The sequence below is a fragment of the Neofelis nebulosa genome, chromosome 1 (genome assembly GCF_028018385.1).
Source record: "Neofelis nebulosa isolate mNeoNeb1 chromosome 1, mNeoNeb1.pri, whole genome shotgun sequence".
Lineage (NCBI taxonomy): Eukaryota > Metazoa > Chordata > Mammalia > Carnivora > Felidae > Neofelis > Neofelis nebulosa.
In genome coordinates this window covers 59,211,141-59,238,325 of record NC_080782.1, presented here as the reverse complement: position 1 = coordinate 59,238,325, position 27,185 = coordinate 59,211,141, and the positions used below count along the sequence as shown (strand labels likewise).

Below are 27,185 nucleotides of genomic sequence, written 5' to 3'. Positions count from 1 at the left end.
TTAAGGCAATGACAGGAATAGACATCTGTACACCCTTGTTTATAGTGGCATTCATGATAATCAAAAGGTGAAAGCAACCCATGTGTCCACGAATGGATGAGTGGATAAATATAGTATATACACATACAATGGAATACTATTCAGCCTTAAAAAGGAAAGAAATTCTGACAACTAAGGGAAATGCTAAGGGAATTATGCTAAGGGAAATAAGCCAGTCACAAAAAAAGACAAATACTACATGATTCCAGTCATATGAGGTACCCAGAGCAGTCAAATTGGTAGAAACAGAAAGTAGAATGGTGTTTGTCAGGGGCTGGGGGAGAGGTGAATGAGGAGGTGAGAGTTTAATGGATACAGAGTTTCAGTTTTACAAGATGAAAAGAGTTCCCCTGAATTGGACCCTTAAGTGGTTAAAACAGTAAATTTTTGTATTTTCCCCAATCAAAAATAAATTTGTGTTTTTCTGTTTAAAAAATTTTTTTAATGTTTATTTATTTTTGGGAGAGAGAGAGAGACAGAGACAGAGCACGAGTGGGGCAGGGGCAGGGGCAGAGAGAGGGAGACACAGACTCTGAAGCAGGCTCCGGGCTTGGAGCTGTCAGCACACAGCCTAACGTGGGGCTCAAACTCACAAACGGTGAGATCATGACCCGAGCCAAAGTCATATGCTTAACCGACTGAGCCACCCAGGAGCCCCTTTTTATTTTAGGGAGACGGAGGGACAGTGTGGGAATGTGTGAGAGGGTGAGAGGGAGAAGAGGGTGCGAGAGAATCTCAAGCAGGCTCCATTCTTAGCACAGAGCCTGACTCGGGGCTCAATTCCATTACCCTGGGATCATGACCTGAAAGAATATCAAGAGTCAGACGCCCAACCAACTGAGCCACCCAGGCACCCCAAGGATAATTTTTCAAGTTTACCTTTTAAAACATTAATTTAGGGGCACCTGGGTGGCTCAGTACATTGATCTGACTCGACTTCAGTTCAGGTCATGATCTCACGGTTTGTGGGTTCAAGCCCCACATCAGGCTCCATGCTGACATTGCGGAGTCTGATTGGGATTCTCCCCACTCTCCACCTCACCAGCTCTCACACGTGCTCTCTCAAAATAAACATTTAAAAACAGAAGTATCCTTGTAATACACCTTAGAATGTCTATTATTATAATTACAGTAGGAATTACCCTGAATAATTTTTTTTTTTTAAGTGTGGAGGGAGTGACTACATTTCTGAACTTCTGGAACTGAGAGAGCCTTTGCAAACAGATTAAGTGCTATGGCCTTTCCCTGGTCCACATGCCAAGCCAGAAGAGGTGATTAGCAGGCTTAAAACTACTGGTTTCTAATCAGAAAGTTAAAAAAAAAATCCTTTGTCAAAGGAAACAGAACAAAGGGCCAGTAGGCCCAGGGGTTATACAATAAAAGCTGGCTCATGCTGTGTAAAAAGGCCCTTCCATCTCCTCATGGCTGTGTCCTCCTAACACCGTGCTCTTCATGACATCCAGGGCTATTGTACTGTATTGATAACACATCATTCAGTGTGGTGTGGGCTCTCACAAAGGCAGGCAGCGCCCCTGCGTGCAAGCAGGACATTTGGGAGACAAATCCCAGGAGTCGTTAGCAACTGCATCGACACTGTGAACTGTTCCCATACACTTGCCTCTCCTTCCCACCCAATCCTGCTTCTCTGTCTCTGTCTCTCTCCAGTGTGTTGAGGATATTGGGAATACTGGAGAACAGGACTCTTTCTGAAAAGGCCTCCATGCTCACTTTTCCAAACAGCTATAGATTCTAAGAGGCCAGGGGCCAGAGAGGGAAATAGAAGAGGACGGTATGGTAGGGGGAAGGGCCCTGGTGCAGTGCCTGGGAGCTGACAGGGAGCATGTGTCCTGTGGGTCATCAAAACCTCACCTCCTCCACACACCCCGGCCATGCTACCCACCAACCACTGGGCAGCACCTCCTGTCCTCACTGCCCGACAGAGGAGGGTCTGTGGGAGCTGGCTGCCTGTGGACTCTAGGAAGGACGCAGGAACTTCCTCCAGCGCCCAGATTCCAGCCATAGCACCCTGGAGAGTGCGAGAGCTTAACTAATTCTCAAATCAGGACACATACACAAAACCCTCTGAGAAGTGGTGGAAAACTCAGTGTTAGCAATGTTACATCAATGCAAGCCAAAGACCTCCAGGAGACAAAGTGGCAGTGACGAGCACTGAGCCGTCCTGGATGGAAACCCGACTCTCTTGCCAACTTGCTGTGTGACCCTGATAAATTCCCTAACCTCCCTGGGCCTCAGCTGCTTCATTTGGAAGGCGAGGACAAGCAAAACAGTAAATGCTTATGAAATTCCTTGGTACCCAGCAATTGTCATAACCTCCAGGAAGTTTCCACAGCATCTAACAAGACTTTTGAATATAAAATCTTGACCAAATGATAGCACAGCACTGTCCTCCTCCTACAAGTAAATCAAGTGTCATTTGAGGAGATGAGAAGAGAAAGGGAGTAGATTCAGAAATAATACCCTTATGAAGAAAGCACAAAAGAAACTCAGTAATTACCTACAACCTTAGCAGCAAACATCCGGAGGATTTGGACACAGCCCACATTAACTAGAATTGGACGCTCCCCTTTCATCAAGTCAATTTAAGAAGCATTTGCTGAGGGCCTACTGCATACTGAAGTCTCAGCTGCTCTGCCTGCCCCTAGAACTCAGCCAATCCTATCTTTTCAAAGGACCAAGGAAGGTTCTTAGCCTACTTTGGACTGAGAGCAGACTGCCCTTACCCTGATCTCAGGCATCAAGAGGTAAGTGAGGTCCCCTGTGGTCATAGCCGTCTGGGATAACCGTAGAGTTGCACTAAGACCCCTACATCCTGCTGGTGCTCAAAAGTCCCCTGCCCGCCAAACACACAGAGATAAGCAAGCAGGATCAGAAGAGGGACCCTGGACTTGCAAAGCAGGTTTCATGGTGCTCAAGTGAAGAATAAGGAACTGCATCTTGTTTTTCGAGAGAGGTGATGGGCCATGTTATCAGATCACGGGCATCTGGCTCTACCTTCACTGACATGATTGAGACAGCCTGTCCAGGGCTTCTCTCTGTGTGATTTGTTGGGTCAACAGTTACTGGTTTGGCAAACAGCAATTCAGAGCCTTACACAGAAAATCAGGGTAGCAAACACTGAGAGACTGGCGGAAAGTACTTGTGGGAGTTCCATGGTCCAAAAGCGCTATTCTTTACCTCTCTTCCTGTCTGATGAGGCGGCTTGCGCAAGCTAGCGGCTCTGGATGTGGGGTCAGGCCGGGGCTGGCAAACTGGCCTTGAGTCTTGTCTTCTACATCAGGAGTCTCCTTGACCGGCAGACAACAGAGCTGGACCCCCACACAGGTGGGCTGTATCCCCAGCCAATCAGAGCCATGGGCTCTCCCAGGGTCCAATGCTTGCCCTCTGGCTCCAAAACTTGACCGGATGAAGAAGAAAGGAGTCAAAACGTGACAGACTTCCTTATCAGGAGGCTTGCAGTCCTCACCCTTTACTCTGTGACTTTCCCTTGGCCTCTCAGCTGCCTTCAGGGGTATCCATTCATTTATTAGTACCAATCAGGTGTTCGACACCACTGTGCTGGGCCTGGGAGAACACAGACATGAAAAGAATGATGGCTCCGTGGTGGGTGCATGTGACAAGGGTGCACAGAGGGGCCCTGACCAGAGCTGGGACAAGGCAGGCTCCCCACAAGAGGAGGCCCTTATGCTTAGCAGCACAGGGAGGGAGGAATAGCAGGCAGGGCACACACACTGTTCATGCAGGCAGGGAGGAGAGGGTTTCAAGTTGAAGGCATATGAGAATCCTCTGGGTAGTATATTTAAAATGCACATTCCTGAAAGCCCCAATGAGATTCTGATTCAGTAGATTTCAGGTGGGGGCCCAGAAATCTGTTTTATGAGCTCCTTGGGGGAGTCTAAGGCAGGAGGTCTATGGACCACACTCTGAGAAACCCTGCTTTCAAGGAATGGAAAAAAAAAAAAAAAGAGCCATTTGTGGCTTTGATGGAATATTGGTTTATTTTCCTGGAATTTTCCCAAAGGGACTTTGGCCAGCTCATTAATGATTCGTTCTTCCGTCATTTTACACAGACAGACATGCCAACATCAAACAAACTAGAAATGAACTCAGGGAGGGTGTTAGGAGCCCCCACTCACAGGGATGGCTGTCACTGTGTTCCACGAGATGACAATGGGCATCATCTCAGGAATGTGTCAGGTCAAAGTCCATGTTTACACCAAAGGCTGTCTACAGGTGAACTGGGGCCCAGAAAGCAGTGATGGGAAAGCCTCCTGGAATCTGGCCACACCTCCTCACTAACCTCACACCAGGGAAGGCAGGGCAGTCTTTAGATGTCTTTCAGACTTTCTCTGCAGCCCACAGCTGGCTCCCTGCCCCTCCTGTCCTGGGTCCCCCCTACCAGAAGCCTGGCCTCTGACACCCCAGCGCCACTTCACTCAGGCTCCTCCTAGCTTGGACCGGGGATTGCATGTTGGGGCTCTGGCTCAACCAGCCTAAGCCTTGGCCGAAGGCATTGTTTCTACTAGTACCTGTGCAGCAATATTTTTGTCCTATTCAGTGCTAGTTCCAGGGAGTCCACCATTTATTTCGCTGGCTCAAGACTCTGCCTGGGAAGCTTATGGGGGATTCCCAGCCCTCCTTGCTCTTGCCACTGGTCTCTGAGGCCTGGAACCCTGCCTTTGTGATCTCTGCCAAGTGCCTGCTGGGCTGCCTCCTTATTATGTGTTAGAGCCACAGGCACTAGCCTCCCAATGCTTCCCAACTTCCCACTGCCCCATGTTCCCAAGGGCCGAGTTCGGCTACCCTGGGGACTTCCCACACAGTCTGCATCTGCTTGGACCCAGGGGCTGAATACGCTGCAGCCTCAGGACCTGCCTTTTGTCAGCAGGTGTGATCCCCTTTCAACTGACCTTCACACCCCATCCAGCTTCAATACCTCATCCCATGCGGAGCTCTGGGAACAGGCTAAGAACTCTTTTCCACGGACAGTGTTTATAACTGGTTGTAATAATCCAATGTTTACTGATAATACAGCTATGTGGGATACCCTACATCAGAGTTTAGTAAGAGGCACATTCAGCCATAGAACAAAAACCAAAAATTAAGGCGAACAAACAAGCCAAGGCTATGCAATGTAGTACTGAATGGTCTGGTCAGTGCTACTCAAACACGAACGTGCGTAAGGGCCACTGAGATCTTGTTAAAATGCAGTTTCTTATGCTTGCTTCGGCAGTACACATATACTAAAATTGGAACAATGCAGAGAAGGTTAGCACGGCCCCCCGCAATGACCCACAAATTCACGTAGCATCTCATGTTTAAAAACAAACAACAACAAAAATCAGTTTCTGATTCAGTGGGCCTGGGGTGGAGCCTGAGATTCTGCATTTTTAGCAAGATCCCAGGCGATGCTGATGTGCTGGTCCACAGCCCACACTTCCCGTAGCAAGAAGGCAGGGATCACACAAGCGAGTGGGAGTTAGCCACACAGAGGTGAGGCCAGAAGCAGAGCTCGGAATCCAGCATGTGCTCAGATACAGTAACCACCAGGTCTTACTCACTGCCACCGAATCAGAATAATCTACTCTAGAAGTTCCGAGAAAGAATGACCTGGGGATGGCCACGTGCCCACAGCCTGTCCTGAGCAGACAGTTGCTGTGGTTGGCACCACGGCATCCCTGACGCTTCCCTTGTCATGGTTTCCTGTACCAGACTGAGTCCAAGTCAAGGTCAGCTCTGTGATTTTTCCAAACCAGCATTTCTCATACGAATTTGAAATTCTGGACACCAAGTTAGCTGTGGTTGCTGGGCTGAAGGGTTATGAAACAGGCTGGGGCGGCGATAGGGGTCATCTAATGCTGTGGTAATATCATAACTGCTAACATTTTTGAGTATTTAGTCTGAGCCTCGCTGTCGGTTAAGTGCCTTACGTGGGAGAATCCATGGATTCAAAGTGAATGGCAATTTAAGAGTGAGAGCTCTGAAGCCAGACAACCCGAAACTGAACCCCAGTTTTGCCACTTTCTGTGTGACCTGGAGCAAATTACATTCGCCCCCTCTATGCCTCCACCTCCTCCTCTGTAGATGGGGAGAGTTATAGTACCTCTCCTAGATAGTCAGTGTGACAGCTGGCTGAACTAATAAATATAGAATATTTAGCGTAGCACTTAGCATTCAATAAAATCCTGGCTATTATTTTCTTATGCTTAGCCTTATTTGTAGAAAACCAGGAAACTGAGGCTCAAAGAGATTAAGTAGGTTGCCTGAAGTTACACAGCAAGTTAGAGGCAGAACTGATTCGAAACAAGGTTTGCAAATTTATGCAATTTATTTTAGATTTGTTGTTTGTAGATTTCAGGAGGCAGCAGAAACCTCTCATGGCCTCCAGTGGCAGCTCCCACCTGCCCAGCAATGGGGGCTGCTATTCCCTTTCTTAGATTCCTGTGAAATCTAAGCTCATAGCAGCCTCTTTTTTCAAGAACCACCTCGTGTGGGCTTTTCCTGCTTTTGACTAGAACAGACTTGACTTAAAGTAGATCCCTTCCAGGCAGGAGAAGGGAGGGAGATGATGGATGAGGGAAGAGGGAAGGCCCCATGGGGCAGGTAGCATCACCCGTGGCCTGGGAGGGAGGTGGGACTTCCCCGGATATAGGCAGGGGCTGGGAAACAGGCCCACAATGGGAGAATGGCAAAGTGCAGGACATGTTTGGGCACTGCCACTAACCCAGGTGGACTACAAGCAAGAGGACCAATGAAGACAGCTCCGTAACCACAGCTAACAATGACTGGCACCTACAATGCTGTTGGGCACTGTGTAAAGTATTTTAGACAGTTTAATTTAAACTTACTGAAATTGTACGAAGTATGGTTATGTAAGGGGATGTTTTGTTTCTTATACACACATATACAGGCATTCAGACACAAAAGATACTAAACACTGAAGTATTTAGTGGCAAAGAGACATGATGTCTAACTTGAGTAATAACCAATTTACTCTTAAATGATTTATATATATAATGGTCTTATATATTAAATTATATGCGTTTGTATATATATACAAACATACATAGACTCACAAACTTACACGTAGGGAAAATGAGAGACTATAAGGTAACTGGGTAACATAAAAATTGGTAAATGTGGGTAAAGGGTGTATGGAAATTTCTTACATTTTTGCAACTTTCCTGTAAGTTTAAAATTATATCAAAATTTACAAGATTCCAAAATGTGCATGGGAAAAAGATTTTTAAAATATCTTTAAAAATAGTATGAGGTCAATACTACTATCACCACCATCTTATTAATGAGGAAAGTGAGGCAAAGAATGAGAGATGTAGAAAATGGAGTGGGACAGCTTCGAGAGGTTTTGACTGTCAAACTCAGAAGGATGTCCCTCAGTAAACTCAGGAGGGCCCTAAAGAGTATGAAGAGAGGGGTGGTCAGCATTGGGTTATGTAAGACTAATCTGAAAGCAGGCTACAGGTTGGCTGGAGGGGGAGGCCTCTCATTTTGTCTTTATTTTCAATTAAGCTTCAATAGGAATGAACAGAAAAGGAAGGAGGTGTCAGAGTCTACAAAATAAAGGGCAGAGGAATTGGCAGTTAGATAGGAGGAAGAATCCAGATGATGAAAACAGGGGTTGCCTGTGTGTGGTGGGGGAACTGGGTAAGTGGGGACCAGGTGGGAGGGGTACCTACATTTTGCTGTACACCTTTTGGATCTTCAGAATTTGAACCATGCAGGTTTAGCATGGCACTTTCTCATGGTAATGGCAGAAAAGGCAAGAGACCAGGGCTGGATTCAGGTTTAGATCTGTGGTAGACTGACTGCATGCAGTGTTTGTGTGGACCCAGAAATGATGTCCAGCAGATAACTGGAAATGGGCATTTGAGCTTTCACTGTGGAGGAGGTAGCAGAAAGCCTGGGGTCGGTCACAGGACACTATTAGGGAAGAGCAATAGGAGATAAGGCCAAAAAATGCCTTTCCTTTTCTGCATAAGAGTGACTGCCGGGGCACCTGGGTGGCTCAGTTGGTTAAGCATCTGACTTCAGCTCAGGTCATTGTCTCATGGTTCATGAGTTTGAGCTCCGCATCAGACTCTCTTCTGTCAGTGCAGAGCCTGCTTGGGATCCTCTGCCCCCCTCTCTTCTTGTCCCTCCCCAATTCGTGCATGCTCTCACGTGCTCTCTCTCAAAAATACATAAACATTTAAAGAAAAAAAAAAGAGTGACTGCCAATAAAGGAGGTGTGTCAACACCACCACTATATGCCTGTGCATTGTTCGTGGGAATGTAAATTGGTATAGCCACTATGAAAAAACAGTATGGGGGTTCCTCAAAAAAATTAAAAGTAGAACTACCATATGACCTAGCAATCCCACCTCTGGGTATTTATTTGAAGCAAATGAAAACACTAATTCAAAAAGGTATCTGCACCCCATGTTCAGTGCAGCATCATTTACAACAGCCAAGATATGGAAACCGATGAATGAATGGGTAAAGAAAATGTGGTGTATGTATACAATGGAATACTACCACCATAAAGAACAATGAAATATTGTGTTAATATGGATGGACCTTGAGGGCATTAAGGTAAGTGAAATAAGACAGAGAATGATAAATACTGTATGATTTCATACGTGGAATCCAAAAACGAAACAAAAGAAAACAAGCTCACAGATACAGAGAACAGATCGGTGGTTGGCAGAGGCAGGAGGTGTGGCGGGCAAAATAAGTGAAGGAGGTCAAAAGGTACAAACTTCCATTTATAAAAATAAGTCCTGGAGATATAATATACAGCATGGTGACTACAATTAACAATATTGCATTGCATTATTTGAAAATTGCTAAGAGTAAATATTAAAAGTTCTCATCACAAGAAGAAAAAATTATAACTATGTATTGATGGATGTTAACTGGACTTTTGTGATGATCATTTTGCAATATATACAAAACTGAATCATTACATTGTACACCTAAAACTAAATGTATATGTCAATTATATCTCAGCAAAATAAATAAAAATAAAGGAAAAAAAGGACATCGGTGACAGAGGAGGGGCAGCCACATTGTTAAGTCAAGGAAGATATTACTGTGTGGCTCCTGTGACCTTTCTGGAACTGTGATCAGAGCATGGGGGGGGGGGGGAGGAGGGGGAGAGCACTAAAACGTGAATAGGGGTTATGGAGCCAGTGGTTACAGGACTCCTGTGTTGTTCAGAGGGAGGGGTATGGGGTAGGAGCATACAGACTGAAGACTGATTCTTGGAGAGGGAACACCTGAGCACACTGGTGAGAAATCCACAGATGCCTGAAGAAAGGAAGAGATTTCTTTGCTATGAGGACCAAGAAGTAGGCCAGGTTGCAGAAGAGGCTGGAGGGATTCTAGTCCTGGTTGGGTTCAGTGGTTCTCAAACTTAAGAGGGCATCAAAATCACTTGGGGGTTCTTTTTACAAATGTGGAGTCTGAGTTCCACATAACCCGTAGATTCTGATTATGTTGACTGGCTGGGCCTGGAAATCTGCATCTGAGCCACTCTTAGGGGGTCCAGATGTATGCATTCAATAGACGATGCTGCCTCAGGGGAAACCTAGCTCCTTGGCCAAAGTTAAGAAGAAACCATGTTTGTTACCACTAAATTGAATGTGCAAGCTACTGACTGGAATTAAGAAAACCTGGTCAAAGAGGGAGACAGGCCATCATTATAGATGTACTTTATTTAAAGGTAAAAGCAAATTCAGTGTTTCTAATTAGTTTCTAATTACAGAACTTTACAACTTTATGGCTTGACCTCTGGTGTCATTCACAAGGTCTGCTATTTTCTTTTAAAAAATGTTTTTAAGTTTATTTATTTGAGAGAGAGAGAGTTCATGCAGGCACGAGACAGCATGGGCAGGGAAGGGGCAGAGAGAGAGAGACAGAGAGACAGAGAGACAGAGACAGAGAGAGAATCCCAAGTAGGCTCTACACTATCAGAGCAGAGCTTGATGTGGGCTTGAACTCAGGAACCACGAGATTATGACCTGAGCTGAAATCAAGAGGTAGACATTTAACCAACTGAGTCACCTAGGTGCCCCAGAAATGCTATTTTCTAACACAGGATCCTTTTCATTTTCCTAGTATGTAATTACATTATGTTTTCATTATTTCTCTATAAATTCCATGAAGGGCAATGTCTGCCTTTGGTCACTGCTGTACCCCTTTCCTAGCACAGCTCCCACCAAAAACCAAATACATGCAGGTAAGGTATTCTTTTGTTTCAATTCTACCTAATGTGCCAAAGAAGTGCAAGGTAACTCATGCCCAGCTAGAGCCAGTTTGGGCCTGAGATGACCCAAATGACTTCTAGTGAACCCCAAACAAACATCCCACAACATGTTCCACTGGGCAAGCAAGAATGTTGCAGACCAAGCCCATGTGCTGTGAAGACACCAAGGTCCAAGAGGAACTTAATTCTTGCTAAGTCTTTTGTGCCAAAGTAATAAGAGATGGAGCTCTACTGAACACAGTCACTAAGGAAGGTGAAGAAGGATGCTGATCACCACCATGGACCAAAGAATTTGGTCAGGTCACTGAACCCTGGGGGGATTTTGTAAAACCTACTGTACTCAGAAAAACAGCTCACTCACCCTGCTTACTGAAGGAGGACATCTGCTAAAGCGAGTAGAGCAAACACAAAAGTCTGGCTCTCCAAACAGACCCTGAGCACTGGAAGAAGTCGCCACTGCAGGAATCACCATAGTGAAAGGGGCTCTGGGCTGAATTACCAGGATGAAGTCAGTGTTGCTCTCCCTGACAGCCTTGCCTGACCTACAGGATGCTGAAGAACGTGCATTTTGGGGGCAGGCAGACTGATTTTGAATCCTGGTTCTGCCACTTATTAGCTTATAATCCTGGCCCAAATTTTCAAACTCCCTAAGCCTCAGTTTCCCCATCAGCAGAATGGAGATAGTATCTGTTCTTACCTCATTGGGCTGCTATGAGAATTAAATTGGAAAATGCATTCAGAGCCCACAGCCCAGACCTTGGCATAATCTAAAGTCTTAATAAATGTTAGCTATTATTAGTTCTTACCCACAGGCTATGATCTATATGGTGACAATGTCTGCACTCCCCACTCTCTTGGAGGCTCAAGGACACAGATGTATGTATGAAATCCAGACTGGGTTCTGCTGAGGTCAGACAGAAGATGCACTGGAGGCCCAACCCCCAGGCTTACATCTCCACAGCAGCTTAGACCAATTTATTCAGAAGCATTACTGCTGCAATGGGAATTTAAAGATTTTCACATTAAGGCAAAGATGAACCTAAATCTCTCTGATCCTTAACATGCCAGGAAAGAAATCACAAGACAGGTACAGAAGAGGGGAAACTGCTCAACGGGAAGGTGATTGACATCCCCCATAGATCTACTTCTTCCCTTCCACAACTATTTTTTAAATACTTCCTAAATCATCTCAATTTTTCTAGGTAGAACTGTATAAATCTTTAGTTTAAAACCTTTTAGACGGTACTCTCATGTAATCTCACTGACACTCTACAAGTGCTTATGAGGAAAGACAATATTTACCTACAGTCATGGTTCTCCAATCTGGCTCTACCCTAGAAATCCTATGCCCAGACCATACCCTAGTCCAATTAAACCAGAATGTCTGGGAGTGGACCAGACATGGGTATTTTTTTTTATGTTTATTTATTTATTTTGAGAGTGGGGAGGGGCAGAGAGAGAATCCCAGCCAGGCTCTGCACTGTCAGCACAGAGCCTGACACAGGGCTCAAACTCATGAACCTGTGAGATCATGACCTGAACAAAAACCAAAAGTTGGATGCTTACCTGACTAAGCCCCCCAGGCATCTCAGACATGGGTATTTTTTAGCACTCCCCTCTTGTGAATCCAACATGCAATCAAACTTGAGAATCACTGACTGATCCTATTGTCCCCCAGCTCCTATCGCTGTTGTGGAAAGGAGATCAACGGTTATTATTCCCTGTGGTAGAGCAATGGAGACTAGGGCTCAGGGAAGGCAAGTGACTTGTTGCTCTGAAGAAGGGCCAGAAAGAATCTAAAACTCACAACTGAGGAGCATTCATCTCCTGGCTCAGTGCACTCCTATAGCATGCCAGCCCCTGGGCTACCTAATAACCACGGATGGAGAACACCCAGGTAGTCAAGCTGCTCTACTACAGAAGGTACATGGGGAAGGCCTTTCTAAACTTCATTTGTGAACTGAAGCTTGAAGCAAAGATGCTGAGCAATGGTGGGGCCTGCTGAAGGTCCAGCTTGGACAAAATAAGATTGGAGATGATACTAAAATGTTCGTAAGGCAATGAAGACCATTTCAGTTGGTTGCACCTACCTGGGCTCAGAAGGTTCTTCAAATCTGGTCAATTTTTGCCTGTGACCACTAACAAAATATCTTAGGTCATTCTGCCTGCAAACATTTGGCCAGTGGTTCCCAGATTTGAAGGGGCAGCAGAGTCACCGGGAGGGCCCTTAAAAGATCACAGGGCTCCACTCCCAGAATTTTTGATTCAGTAGGGCAAAGGTGGACATGAGAATCTGTGTTTCTAACAAGTTCCTAGGAGAAGCTGATATGCTTGCTAGTCTGGGACCACATTTTGACAACTTGGTCTGGGTGACCAGTGAGGAGGCTGATGAAATACCCAGGGTCTCCACTGGCAGCTGGCAAATGTTTATGTCAGCGATGGAACTAAAGCACTCAGGCTGGTTTTGAAACTCCCTCAGCTGTGAAGATATCTTTTAATAGTCCTATCTAGCAAAAGTCATTGTTTACTGGAAAGATGTTTATCTCTTAAATAAGACCAGATTTTTCAGAGAAACAAAAAGAAAGTGGTTTATGTCCAAAAGACCTGGTACTCTAAATATATGAATTGAGCAGTGACTACATAATGATCGATAAAGCTATAAAATATACTGAGGAGGCCTTAATTGCTGCATTTAGAACTATCCAAAAAGTGGAACTTGAATATAATGAGACACCTCTATTTTGGTATTGGTCAACCCTATGAAGTATGTTCTAACTTATTCTCATTTTGCCAGTGAAGAAATTGAGGCTCAGGAGGGTTTACATAACTTAACCAAGGTCATGGAACTTGTGACAAGGTGACAAGGATGGGATGTAAAATCCAAATTGTGGTCAAGGGGACCAGCACAAACAATGCCTCCCTAGAGGGTTTGTGAGGATTCAGTGAGAAGAGGGACTTACCTCTTCCACACACCTCTGCTACACTCCTTAGGGTTGAAGTAGGACTGGGTGGATGGCATAAGTTCCCAGGGGTGAAGGAGCCCAGTGACCCTTTCTCCACTCTTTCTCCGCAGAGCAGCTCAGCACTGATTCTCCCCAGAGTATGGATACATAAATGCTATACATTCTAATGTGAAGAGAAGTCCTTCTGGCTTCTGGAATCCCCTTAGACTTCCTGCTTCCCTGTGCTTTATTTCACAATGGAGGAGAAAACCATTCCACATTTTGCCACCACTGGGCTTCAGGTTAGCAAAAGACCTAGAACAACTGGTGTGCTCCAAGCAATCAGAGCTATGCAGGTAAACAGTGCTTGCTTATGAAACCACTTCCTGTAGCATAAGAAGGAGGGCTGGGTTACCTCACCAGCTGTCTTCAGTTCCCCTTTCTATAAAACAGGAATAATATGGTACTCTCTCCCAAGTTAATGTGAAGAGTCAATGAGCCAAATGCCAGTGGCTCTGCAAAGTATAGAGCAAAGACCCTCAGAATCACCTGGGGACCTGATGGAAATGCAAATTTCCAGGCCCCACAGCAGCCCTACTGAGTAGAGTTGGGGGGTGGGGGAGGAGGTGGGACTTGGGGAGTGGGGTTTAACAAGGCCTCCAGGGGGTTCTGAGGCTTCCCCATGTTGACAACCTCTGCTCTAAAGTCTAAGTTCCATGAGGACAGGATTTTTGTTGGTCCAATCACTGCTGAGTCTCCAGTGCTGGGACAATGCCTTATATATTACAGGCACCCTATCCTTTTACAGGCACTCAATAAATATTTCTGATTAAAGGAGTCCAGATGAAACAAGGGAGGAGGGAAACCAAGGTTCAGAGAGCCTGGCGTTTCCAACTACATTTTCCCAGCTTGATGACTCTCTCACTAATTTGTAGTAAATATTACGAGTTGGACACTGACTGTCATGTCTCACTCTCGCATTTCTAGCTCTTAGCGCACGCAGTGCCCAGCTCATCGGAACAGGCTCTTGGCAACACCCTACTGAAGGCACAAATGTCTCCAGTTCCAAAGCTAAATTCACAGCACAACTGCCAACAGGTGCGGCGGACAGGTCTGTCCCTCCATCTTCCTAAGATGGGGAAAAGAATTCTAGAGAACACCAAGCCCCCAGTTATAATGCAACTTATCTGTTCAACTATTTGCCTTTCTCCCTTGCCCAAGGGTACACCCTGCTGCAGCAGGGACTTTGCTCTGATCCTCAGCACTAGCAACAGAGCCTGAAGCCCAGTAGGCACTCAATAAATACCTGCTGAATGAATGGCCAACCCCTGGCTGGGTGGGACGAGATAAATACCAATGCCCTTCTGCACCACCACCATGCTAAAATCAGCAGGTTCTCAAACAGCTCTCAAACAGTCCTGGGGGTGAAGGGGAGGGGGGAGGCACTTCTTGAGCGAAGAGACATGGTATCAAGCAGTTACAAATGAATTCCAGATACCTCCAGTTTTTGCATCAGCCTTTTTAGTTCTGCCATGACAACTGCAATTCATTACCCCTGCTTCACACACAGCCCTGGTGCCAGCTCACTGGCAAGAGTCACTTCACTCCAGAAATTCCAAAGAAGGGCTTGTCTCCGATAAGACTAGGGTAAAAGAATTTATTGACTTATTTATATAATGAGGGCTGCCAAGGTGGTTTGCAAGCTCTGATGTCAATCTGGCTCAGATGAGCCCTGGCTTACAGGAAGACACTTGAGTTGGTAAGGAAGGAACAATGGTTCCTGTTCCTCTACCAATGCACAGGAGGGCAAACGAGCCTGACGAGTAACAGCTCCCATTAGAAAGCCTCATGTGCACTAAGCATTGGGCTAAGAATTGACATGTCTGGTGTCATTTCATCCTCTGGGGGTAGGTAGGTCCTACTCTGAGAAGAAACTTGTTCAAGGCCACTTACTACGTGTAATGACGGGGCCAGAACTTGATTTGGTGCCCTGTGAAGATCTTTATGAAGACCTTATCTACTTGCAGGGAATAGCGTGGAACGTCAGACCAATGTTGAGCTGGAAGCACACATTTTCCTCCACAGAGAACAAGACGCTGATAGGTGTGTTTCTGTTGGTTTCTCTGTAGTTAGAAAGGTCCTCTTCCCTCTGCTTCCCCCCTCTCCAAATTTATTGATTGTGCAGTGGTGCAAAGAGTAAGGCTTTGAAATCAGATGGGCCTAGATTCAGATTCTAATTCTGCCTCATTCTACCTGTGTGACCTTAAATTTAACACTTGACCATTCTTAGCCTCAGTTTCCCCATTTGCAAAATGCCAGGAATATACAATGAGCACGTGACAGATACTAGATAATGATGATTAAATATAACTATTATTATCCTCATTACCACCAATGTTAATGCCAGTTATTGTTCTTGTTGCTAGTAATACAAAGACAAACCACGCACTTGGAAGAAATTCCTGGAATACAAAGTGAAATGCTAAGAGTCCTATCTAAGAAAAGCCACCACAGATGTTCGATCAGAAGGCTATCCCAAGGTCACCTCATCCTAGCAGCCACCTGATGCCTGTATCTTGCTATTTTATCCTTCCAAGTCAGGTAGCAGTCAGTGGATCCTAAGGCTGCCCCAGTGACCAATGAAACAAGTAACCACCACTGGGCAGGGAGGAAGACAGTGTGGGGACAGCTGGGCTGCTACGGAACCAGGCCCAGCAACAGCAGGCAGCCGGCTGGGGAAAGTCAGCAGCTGCCGCTGGCCTGGTGTCCTGGCTGCCAGAGTGTGATGAATGGAGCAGGGGAAGAAAAAAAGCAACAAAGGTGTCCCTAATCTTGATGCAGCTTCACTTTTTTTCTGGCTGACCATTGAATGAGAACTTAAGCCACGGTCTTTTTTCTTTGGCAGACATTTGAAACTGAAAGATCCCATTTCTTTCTACCGGTGAGATGTCATGGGTAGAAGCACTGAGGAGGCGAAAGGGGCTGGGGAGGTGGGGTGGGGGCGGTAGGGGGAAGGGGAGGATGTGACCCACGGCACTTGTCCATTTTTCCCTTCCTTCTCACTCTCTCTTCTCCATCCCCCACTGTGTCCAGCATCTTTATAGAATGTTCTATGTTCTCCCAACACAGCAACACTAAACGCCTGTCCCTGTCTCAATTATTTTGGCAAGAGGTTTACTGCTCAGGAGCTGGAGGCTTAATGGCCTGCTGGCAAAGGTTAAATAACAAAACACCACTGTATCCAGTTTCTGAGTTTTCTCTTCTTTTATCTCACTCTGAAACAGGGATTCAAGGCAGCCGAGAAGCCCGTCAGCAGCAAGCAGGGACTCTCGCTGTTCTGCCTAAGGGTTTGTAGCCGGCTGGTCCTCTCCATACTGGGAGACGCAGGGCATGTGAATTTTTCACACACACACTCAGCCCAGATCCAGCCATCTGCCCTTGTCCAAGTGGAAGCACTAGGAGATGTCACCCAAGCCATTTCTCCAAGGGAAGTGGGGGTCTTATCCAGGGCCCCTCACTGAGCTGGGGCTATAGATCCTCACTGCCTGGAGGCAGGCATGGCCAGAGAGAGCTCCTGACAGTCAGCATGGACTGCCAACTGCACCTGAATTGGCAACCCCTAAAATGCCACCAAAACCTGACCAAGACTTCTTCTATCCAAGATGCTGTGTGGCAGCACACCAGCCACCTTCCAACTCCCATTTCTTTGAGCCTTGTCTCCCCTTATGTGCACCTGAGCTTGGTGTTCCTACCCTTGCAGTAACTAAGGCAACCTGATTCTCTTCTCTTCAAAAGAGCAGTGTTTCATAGCTACCTGGGATCCCAGGGGATTGGAGAATCAGGTCAGTTCAGCTAGGCAAAAAGCCGGAGGGGTGGTGACAGAGAGTAGCTGCCTTGGCTACTAATTCCCTGGCCATCGAGAACATTTACCCAAGCGACTTGGAAACGACTTTGAGCTCTTAACACACACTGTATCCTTTAGAGTTTCTCTGCCTCCATCTCTGCTCTCTCCTTCCCAGAGCTCTGGTTAGCTGGCTGCTCCCAGAAGGCGGGGTGGGGGGGTGGGGGGTGGGGGGTGCCCAACAGTCTCCTAATCCCCCGAGGATTTCATGGGCTTCTCTGATCAAGCCTCCTCTGCAACACAGCTCCCTGAGAACCCTAGCAAGTTTTCCACCTTATTGACAGGGGACTCTGGAGTAGCTACAGCAAATATGAGTGTGGATTTAAGAGTCCAACTACCTGGCTTCCAATCTGGGGTGCAGCACCTCCCAGTGACCTTGACCAAGTTAATCTTTCTAAGTCTCAGTTTCCTCATCTGAAAATGAAAATAACAGTACTTACCGCACAAGGTTGGCAAAGGGATGGCATGTGATAATAGAAAAGGCTCAGCCCAGTGTGTAGCACAAATTCAGTATCCTAGGACACAACTAACCAACAGTCGTGACAGCATGAAAGAAACCTGCTGGTCTACACCACCAGAAAGGATTATGGAAAATAACTGAGCCACAAGCATAAAATATTCCCAAAATATTATGTGGGTGAGGAGAAACTGTATCTGATTTTTAGGGAAAAGTTTACATAAGAGAAAGAGGGAAAAAGATCTTTCCTGAAGATTCAAGGTGTGACCTTGGGCAAGTCACTTGTCTCTGAGTCTTAGTTTCATCAGTGAAATGAGAGGGCTGGGTTACAAGAGCAGAAAGGTCCTTCCCAGCTGAAAACTGGGGAGAGAGCTGGGCAGAGAGTCTCCATTTGACTCAAGTGTTTCACAGGCATTTTCTAATAAAAGCTAAAAGAACTAGCGTTCCCACGTACCTCATGGGTATCAGGCTCCGTGCTAACTGCCCTATCTATCTGATTTAGCTTATTTAATGTCCATAACATTATGGACAACTATATGTATGTCTCTATCACAGAAAAGACAAAACTAGGGCTCAGAGGGAATATGCGACTTGCCAAGGTCACTCAGGTAGCAAGTAGCAGATCCAAAATGCCAGGATTCATTTTTTTTAACGTTTATTTTTGAGAGAGAGAGAGAGAGAGAGAGAGAGAGCACCTGTGAGCAGGGGAGGGGCAGAGAGAGGGAGAGAGAGAATCCCAAGTGGGCTCCCTGCTGTCAGCCCAGAACCTGACCCAGAGCTTGAACCCATGAACTGTGAGAGCACGAGCCGAGCCAAAAACCAACAGTCAGATGCTTTAACCAACTGACCACCCAGGCACCCCAAGATGCCAGGATCCAAAGGCTCACCCTCTTTCCGTTGTCCATACTTGCTCTCTGGTTAACTGTGGCCTGGTCACACCAGAATGGTACAGGTAAGTGAAATCATGCTTTTCCTCGCTCCATTCCCCAAGGCCAAATTCCTTAGGCAAGGGAGCACAGGCCTTGCTTCAGCAACTAATTCAGTAGGCAGCTGAGTAGTGCAGTGGTTAGAAATGCGTTTTCTGGTATCAATGTACCTAGCATTGTCATTACAGCTTCAGGAAAGTTGAGTGGCTTTCACCAAACTCAACCCCGCCAGCCTCAGTTTCCCCATTGTACCTATTCGCAGTGTTATTAGAGGGATTAAAGGAAATCACCCATGTACTCAGCAGACTGCCTGAATATAATAAATGCTCAGTCTTTATTTCCTACCCAGCTAAACAGAAGAGCATATAGGCAGTGATGAGCAGTTTTGAAATTAATCTATGGCAGGAGTATGGCAGGGGTCCAAGAGCCCCCTGAAATTATGTGCCAAAATTATGCACTTGCACTTTCCTTCAGGAAGCATTTTTTTTTTTAATTTGCATACAAGTTAGTTAGCCTATAGCACAATAATGATTTCAGGAGGAGAACTGTGCTTCATCTCCTACATAGTAACACCCAGTGCTCATCCCAACAAGTGTCCTCCTTAATGCCCCTTGCCCATTTAGCCCATCACCCAACCCACAACCCCTCCAGGGCCCTCAGTTTGTTTTCTATATTTAAGAGTCTCTTATGTTTTGCTCTGCCTCCCTGTTTTTATATTATTTTTGCTTCCCTTCCCTTATGTTCATCTGTTTTGTATCTTAAATGTTCAGGAAGCATCTTTAACCTTTGTCAGATTCTCATAAGGGCCTGTGGCCAGAAGGAGGTTAAGAGCTTAAGACTGTAGACCAACTTCCTACAATATAAATCATTTCTGAAATAACAAGGTTACTAGCAAAAGTTCCTCCTATCATGAGAGAAGTTGCTGGGTCCTCTTGACATGGCCTCTTAGCCATGTGGGCCTCCGGTACTTATCACATAGCCCCAGAAACTGTGCCTACAGAGTTCCCAGGTGGTTCCTGGAAGAAGGTCTGAACACACACCACAGATTAAGCAGGAATTAGGCTTCAAGAACCTTCTCTGGCAGGACCAGTTCAAACAACCCATTCTTCCTCGGAGAACAATCAGCATATTTGTTTTTGCATACCACTAAGTTAAATACACAAGGAATGCTGGCCCTTTGCTGGGAGCTCCCAGAAGCACCCAGAGCCATTCTGCTAAAGGAACAGTGCTCCAAAGGGCTGGGGAGACCTGAGCCGCAGCACCTGATTCCCCACAGGCCCGGCACCTTCCCAGGCCAGCCTGTGGTGCCGCTGGAGCCTTTGGCCCAGTAGGCAGGGCCCAAGCTGCCCACTGGACCCTCTCCGGTTGTTGGGACAACCGTCCTCAGGAATTTCGGCCTCCCAGTCTTGCCCTGGGTGAGAAGGGAAGAGAGTTGGCAAGGCCGCCTGCCTGGCTGCTCTTCCGACCCGCTGGTGAAAGGGGAAGCTGAAGACTGGATTCCCTACCCCCAGTAGCCTCCATGCCGGACAGCACACGAAACAGCTCAGCCCCAGAGGGAGGAATGTGCCAAGACATTCTTCAGGGTTGGTAACCCGAGACGCTATTTTGTTCTTCGTGGCTAAGAAATCACTTTTCTGACTGAAGGACCCTTTGACTTACTTCTTTTAAATTCAGGGGAATGGGCGGGCATCTCCCTGATTCAGGTAAGGAAAAAGCCAAGACAAATACACGCGCGCGTGCACACACACACACACACACACACACACACACACACTTAAGGAGCAGAATTTTTTATGTGATCTTCTGCTTCACAGCATTAATCAGTTGCAGAGATGTAACTACCCTGGCAGAATTGATTTCCCCCATCCCACCACCCCAAAGAAGAAGTCTGGCTCGTTTATGCTTTAATTTTTTTCCTCTTCCTCGTTATAGTCCCCTCTCCCCATTTGGCCATGGAGTCAAGAGGGGTAAGGCGAGGCCAAGGAGTCCGAAATCACATTTGAGACCTGGCAGGGTCCTGTGACCATCTAATAAACTGTCTTCTCTCACCAATGGAGCACTTTACCTCAAAGAGGTCAAGTGCTTTACCTGAGGCCACACAGGCACGACTACAAGACAAAATTCCCTAATGGGGTGTACAGGAGGGAAATTCCAGAGAGCCACAAGTGGATGTCCTCCACTCATCTCTTTCTCAAAATTTCCAGTTGGCCCACCACAACAGTGACCTTGGGGTTACACTAGGTACACTTCAGCACCCCAAACTCAGTCCCCACCCCCACCAGCCCAGTGTGGGAGGAATGACCAGGAGGTAGGAAGATGCATTAAAACCAATGACTTGCAAGGTGAAGTGAGCAGCTTAGTTAAATGCCAGTATGTTTTTAATTCCTCTCCACTGCTTGCCAATCTGCCTAAAAACAAAGGCTGGGGACACCTGTTGCTTGGGTATGGGCAGGCTACAGTAGAGAGCTACAGTATAATGGCACTGGATTGTTTTTTTTTTTTTTCTGTTCCACTGTATTTTTGAGGATCTCTTCTATTTATGACAATAGATGTTACTGGTTTCCCATTTGTGAGAGTTGAAAATTTTCAAACTTTCAAATTCAGTTGATTTAAAGTCAAATATTAAATAAGCAACGGTACAGGTCGATATAGTATAAAATCATGATGGTGGTTCACATGATACTAAAATTTGAAAAATAATGCTGTAGCCAAGTCAGTTTTACACTTGCCCTCTTCCAAGGGTAAACAATTGAGAAGCTTTCTCTAGCTGTATTATCCTCTCAGAGCCTCAGAGAAGTCCCTAAATTCACGACTAGGGTGAGGGAGCACTGCTGGGTGCAGGGCTGTCTCAATCCTCCAACATCCCACTGCTGACAGCACACTGGCCTCAGTAAGCTTCAGGAACCAAAACTGGGGAGGAAACAGAAGACTGAACCTGTGTATGTTCTAGATGAGAACAAGGGGCTGCCTAGTGCACCAACACTGTAACAGCGTCCCTGGGGACAGATGACCCTGAGGGGGAATGAAGAGGAAGGAAAGTGAGTCCGGACAAATAATGTTAGAACGTCAGAGCTGGTAAGGAAAATGGTGTATTATGGCAAGTGGTGGAAAGATCAACAGATTCAAGCAAATCACACCTCTGAGCCTCAACTTTTCTCTTACCTTTGAAAATAAGAGCTGGGCCCTGATCATCTATGCCCCTTTCAATTTTTAGAGTTCAACTATTACTCCTTCCCTTCCAAGAAAACCATTAATCTTACAAACTGGGAACCTGAGGCTTAGAGTTAAAGCAGCTTGCTCAAGGGATGTTTTCTCTAGCATTAAAAAATTAAAAAAATTTCTTTTCCAAGGGTACCTGGCTGGTCCAGTAGGTAAAGCATGTGACTCTTGATCTTAAGATCATGAGTTCAAGCCTCACACTGGGCACAGGGCTTATTCCAAAAAAAAAAAAATTATCTTCCATATTACATTGAGACATCCCACATGGTACTGAGAATAGAGTAAGCACCCAGTAAAGTGCTCACAGAAACTACTGGGAATCTCTGCTCTAATTTTCTTTCTGCTCCTTTTTTTTAAGCCCTTGCTACACACCCCGTCTTGGACTTTCCGGGACCTCCATCCCAACCCCATAAGACGAAGGGTCCAAAAAATTCATCTCTATTGCTCTGCAGGCACCTAACACCCAAAGGTCAAACTGGCCAGGTGAAAATTCCACATTCCTAAGACACTAAGACCACAGACCAAGACAGCGAAGGACAACAAAGCAATCTCAGAGGGTGGTTCTCGCCTCCTCTCAGGACACACATGCGGAGGGTGTGTGTATGTGTGTGTGGAAAGAAATGCCAAGCAATCAAAACCGGGTGAAAGTCTGGAGGCTAAGAGCCATGCCATACCAGTTATCTCAGACTCCACCTGCCTCAGCAAAATAATAAATAAATAAATAAATAAATAAATAAATAAATAAATAAATAAATATCCTGTGCTACAGCCGCCTTAGTGCCCACCAAGGTCAGGACGCACTGGTGCAGAGCTGAGGAACTCCGGACCCCGGAGGAAGAAAGGGAGAACGAGGCGATGGGCAGGGCTTTGCGGGAGGCCTCTCACCTCCATCTACATCCTAACAGCTTCCAAGTTGCTGTGAGATTCCTGGAGAACCAGTCTCCCAGATCAGCCCTCCCCCGCTCCTTCCTTTCCTTCCCACTCCGGCCTCCAGCACCCCTGGCTGCTCCTATGCTCTTCTCAAGAGCCTCCCAGGCACCTGTCAAAAACCACACTCTAGGCTGCCTTCCCCTCCGCGAACAGTCCTTCCTCCAGCAGTTTCCCACTGAATCCTGGGTCCCTACCACCCCCACCAAACTAGCTTCCCCATCACCCCCCTCATGCTGGGGAAAGCCTCCTTGGGAAGCCCCAGAATCACAAGGCAAAGTTGCCCGCCCCCCAGCCCCCGCCCGACCTCTTCCTAAAAGGGGCGGGGGGCGGGGCTAGAGCTTAAGGTCAAAACTCTGGGCAGGTGCCGGCTGGGGCCTAAGTCCTCCATCGGGGAGTCGGTGGGGGCTATGGTCAACCCACTGGCCGTCCCCTCCTCCCAGCAGCCCACCCGAGCAGGAGCAGCGCTCCAGACCGCGGGGGGTGGGGGTGGGGATGGGGGCGGCAAACTGAAGAAAGCGCAAGAGGCTCGCAGAGTTCCCTTGCTCCCCCTGCCCAGTCCAGGCTGGTAGCCCCAGGCCAGCCCGGGAGGTGTGGGGGCTGCCCGGGGTCCTACCTGTCTCGCGGGTCGATCCAGCTGGTGGTGCGGCTCGTGTGGTCTATGTAGTAGACCTTGCCGTCGAAGTCGCGCGCCTCCTCCCAGCCCTCCGGCAGGGGCAGCTCCGGCCGGGGCATCTTCCCGAGCGCGGCCCGCGCTCCCCCATGCAGCTCCCGGCCGCCGCGGGGGCACCGGCTCAGCGGCTCCGGCCGGCCGTACCCGGCCCGGGCGGCCGCCGAGGCACCATGATGGGGGGGTGGGGAGGTGGCGCCCGCGGAAAGGGGGCCCTAGTGGGGGCTGGCCGGGGTGGCGCCGCGGTCCATGCGGCCCTGCGGCTCCCGCCCGGCGCCGCCCGCTGCTCCCGCCGCCGGCCTCTCACGCTGCCATGTGCGCCCGCAGCGGCGCGGTGCGGGCCCGGTTACGCGCCCGGCCGGCGGGGCAGAGCGAGCCAAGCGCAGCTGCCGCCTGCTCTCCTCCGCCGCGCGGCGCGCTGCGCCCTCCACGCCGCCGCCGCCTCCTCCTCCTCTTCCTCCCCCAGGCCGGGCGCAGTCGCCCCTCTCCACTGAGCCGTTCTGCGCTCGCTCGCTTTGCGACTTCTGCCTCCGCCAGGTGCGGCTCGGGCGGTGCAGGTAACCGCGCTGCCCCGGAAACGGGAGGCGGAGCGCTGGGCGCCTGGGTTCCCGGGTCCCCTCCCCGCGCCCAGCGCTGTGAGGGCGGGTCCTAGGCCCCGAGACGCGCCCCCTCGTGGGACTGTCCGAACCGGTGGCCGCCCTTGCAAGGGGAAAGGCAGACAGCCCGTACCTGGGTCCGGGACAAGGACTGGGGCCCCAGGTGGTGGAGCAGGACCCGCTATGCCTCTGCTTTTCAACGCTCCCGGCTCACTGCACCCCGTGTCCAGGCTCTTGGTACAGGTGGCCCCAAATCTTACAACTCCCCACTTCTCTGTTATGTAGCATCAGGAGTCAGGAAATAAGTGGTTAAATGGAAACATTCTTGCGAATCAGGGAACATAAGTTTTCCAGGATCTCTGGTCCCTTCCCCCAACACACTCACCATCTGTCTCCCTCTCATTCCATTCTTCTCCCCGTGTTGTTTCACCATCCCCCCACCCCTGTATTTGCTAATGTAACTAGCTCTCCTCAGGGTCCCTAAGATTAGGAGTACATACTATGAATCCTCTCCCCGGGGAGGACTTCCAAAGAGTGTCAGGGGAAACACTGTGTAAAGTAATATAATGATGGTGTTGTTAGCTAAATTGAGTACTTAGCCCTTCCCAAACTGTGGGCTAGCAGCTTCACATGGGGCTCTGTTCTGTGATACTTTGAGGTAGGTATGTTATGGATTTGGGGGAAAATACAAGACAGCAAAACAAAGTTCCATTTTGAAAAAATTAGAAGAAATTTTAAAATCGTAATATTTCTTGAGAAATTAAAAGTATGTAATTAAATATAAAAAGGTGGCATGATTAGGTTAAGGATCAACTGGCTTGTCTGTGTTTCCTGAATGTATGTTTTACCATTTTTGCCCTGGATATTTGGCAGGAAGCTGGCCTGGAGGACTGGAGCCCATTGCGGTGTATCCTCTTGTCTGAGCCCCACAGTCTCCCAGAGGAGCCAGCATCCTGTGCTGTATGGGCCAGAGTGTGCTGAGCAAGGGAAGGAATCCCATGCTTTTGGCCTCATTTTCTCTTGATAGGTAAGACCCACCATGGCATTTCCTTACCTCCCATGCAAAGTCAGTTACTTCCCTGAGGCTAGACCTAGAGCTCAGTATTTGGCCCTTCCTACCCTCCTTCATTCCATAGATGCCATGCACAGAAGTCCAGAATCATGGGTCTCAGATTGGCCCACAACACCCCTAAGTAGGAGTTCTTCATCCTTTTAAGGGGAATTCCCACAGCCCTCTTCACTTCCTCTACTGGGCCAAACTTTCACAATATAAAAACCTATTATTACTGACTAGAGCAATAGCTCAAAAGTGAAGCCAAAATGGTGCTAGGTGCTTCACACACACAATCTCATTTAGTCCTCACAACAACCCTTTGGAGTAGGGAATACTTATACCCATTGTTATTGATGAGAAAACCGAGGCTCTAAAACGCTATATTATTGTCCAGGGAAACAGAACTAATAAGTAGACTCAGGTCTGTTTGTCTTCGCCACTCAACCATTAACCTATACTTTCTTTCTTCTTTTAATTACTCTGAAACTCTTGGACCTACCCATGGTCTGGATCTGGAATATTATGGATACTGATGAATGCTTATCTCTGTTGATACTTGCTTCATAAAGATTTCGCTAAGAAGCAAATTCTCTTCAGTCTGTTTGGGTCCCAAACCTGTCCTATTTTCTGCCTGTGTGACCTTGAATAACTTGCTTAACTAAAGTCTCAAGTCTTAGGTCTGAAAAATATACAGATTTCATAGGGCTTTTTAATAATTATTATTTTAAAAAGTTTAAAATGTTTATTTATTTTTGAGAGAGAGAGAGCGAGAGAGAGAGCGCACAACTGGGGGAAGGGCAGAGGGAGACACAGAATTTGAAGCAGGCTCCAGTCTCTGAGCTGTCAGCACAGAGCCGAGCACAGGGCTTGAACTCACAAACCATGAGATCATGACCAGAGCCTAAGTTGGATGCTTAACTGATTGAGTCACCCAGGAGCCCCCATGGGGCTTGTTTTAACGGCTAAAGGAGATGAGACATGCAGAGGGCTTGGCACCCACTGTAAGCCATCCTCTCAGGGGCCTCATTGTGGTACATTTGGAGCTCCATGCCTGGCAGCAAGCAATGTCCCTGTGAAATATGAATCAATGAAGTATTTTCTGTTCCAAACACAAACCCATGTCCTTTCCATCCCTGCAAATTGTACGTGGTTGCTTGTGACAATCATCCCAACTGCTGATTTCAGTTTTGTCTTCTCTTGCAACCCAGCCTTCTCATCTATTGGTGTCAGTTGTGAAGGGAAACACAGTGTAGACTACCAAATCCTGCTTTCTTTTTAGTCCAGGTGCCCAAGCCCTGGATTTTCCAAATGCCTTGTTTCTTTGGATCTTTAGACGTGAGCAGAGGAGCAGGAAAGAGAGACCAAAACTGGAATTGACTCCTTACAGCCTTGGTCTGCTTTTCTGTCCCTCCTACTTCCATTCTTCCCCCCAACACACACAAAAGAATCCTAGGTTATCTCCCAGAAGCTGCAAGCAGGGTGAGGTAATAAAACAGATGACTGCCTGCCCCATGTGATGGCGGGTGAATCATCCCCAGGCATTCTGCAAGGCTGAAGACAAACGTGAAAGGGATTAAAGGTAAAACCAGCCCAGCCACGTGATAGGGCAAACTGGACATTATTCTACAGGTGACTAAACTGCAGGAATGTGAACTGAAGACAAGAAGCCCAGCCTCTCCAGGCCTTCCTCCTGGGGCTGTGTCTGGCTGCCCATGAGCTGAGCCGGAGGCATGGCCGGTACCGGAGCTGAGCAGAAGTGACTATAGGACAAGACTTTCTTCGTGTACTTTCACATCCAGGTGGCCCATAGGAGACACCTGAGCCCGGGACAGGCTCTCTTGTTTTTTAAAAAGACGCCCACTTAAAACCTTGCCCCCTCTGCATGAGCAAAGAAGAAAGGCCAGTTTGCACATATGTGTTTCAGAGAATGTTTGAGTGGCAGGGTAACATATTTCATGAAGACGGTAAGGAGGAGAAATTAAGCTTTAAAAAAAAAAAAGGAACAGAAATGTCAGCAGTAGTTTCTTGTTCGCTTCTAAATTCTTCAGGGAAATGAAGGCTGTGAAGACCTCTGCTGAGATTTTTCTTCCTATTCCATGTTTGTAACTCCCTGCCTCATGCTGTCCTTCCCACACACACTTCCTTTTGTATGATTGAGCCCAGAATGTC

The 27,185-nt window shown here is 47.4% G+C and overlaps 1 protein-coding gene and 1 non-coding gene across 4 annotated transcripts in view; one reads left to right on the top strand and one right to left on the bottom strand.

Moving 5' to 3' along the window:
• The window catches only part of WWC1 (WW and C2 domain containing 1), a 155,228-nt gene extending 131,784 nt beyond the window's left edge, over positions 1–23,444 (bottom strand). The window contains exon 1 of one of the 3 annotated variants that reach the window (XM_058722927.1): positions 23,313–23,444. In XM_058722927.1, coding sequence (XP_058578910.1) covers positions 23,313–23,431 — 119 coding nt within the window. In that variant the 5' untranslated portion in view covers positions 23,432–23,444. The remainder of the gene's footprint in view (positions 1–23,312) is intronic. The other 2 variants (XM_058722936.1, XM_058722941.1) reach the window with 2 other exon arrangements.
• On the top strand, positions 5,277–5,379 carry LOC131489836 (U6 spliceosomal RNA). The gene has a single exon (XR_009250770.1). It is a non-coding gene; the product is annotated as a U6 spliceosomal RNA (small nuclear RNA).
• Positions 23,445–27,185: the final 3,741 nt, after the last annotated feature.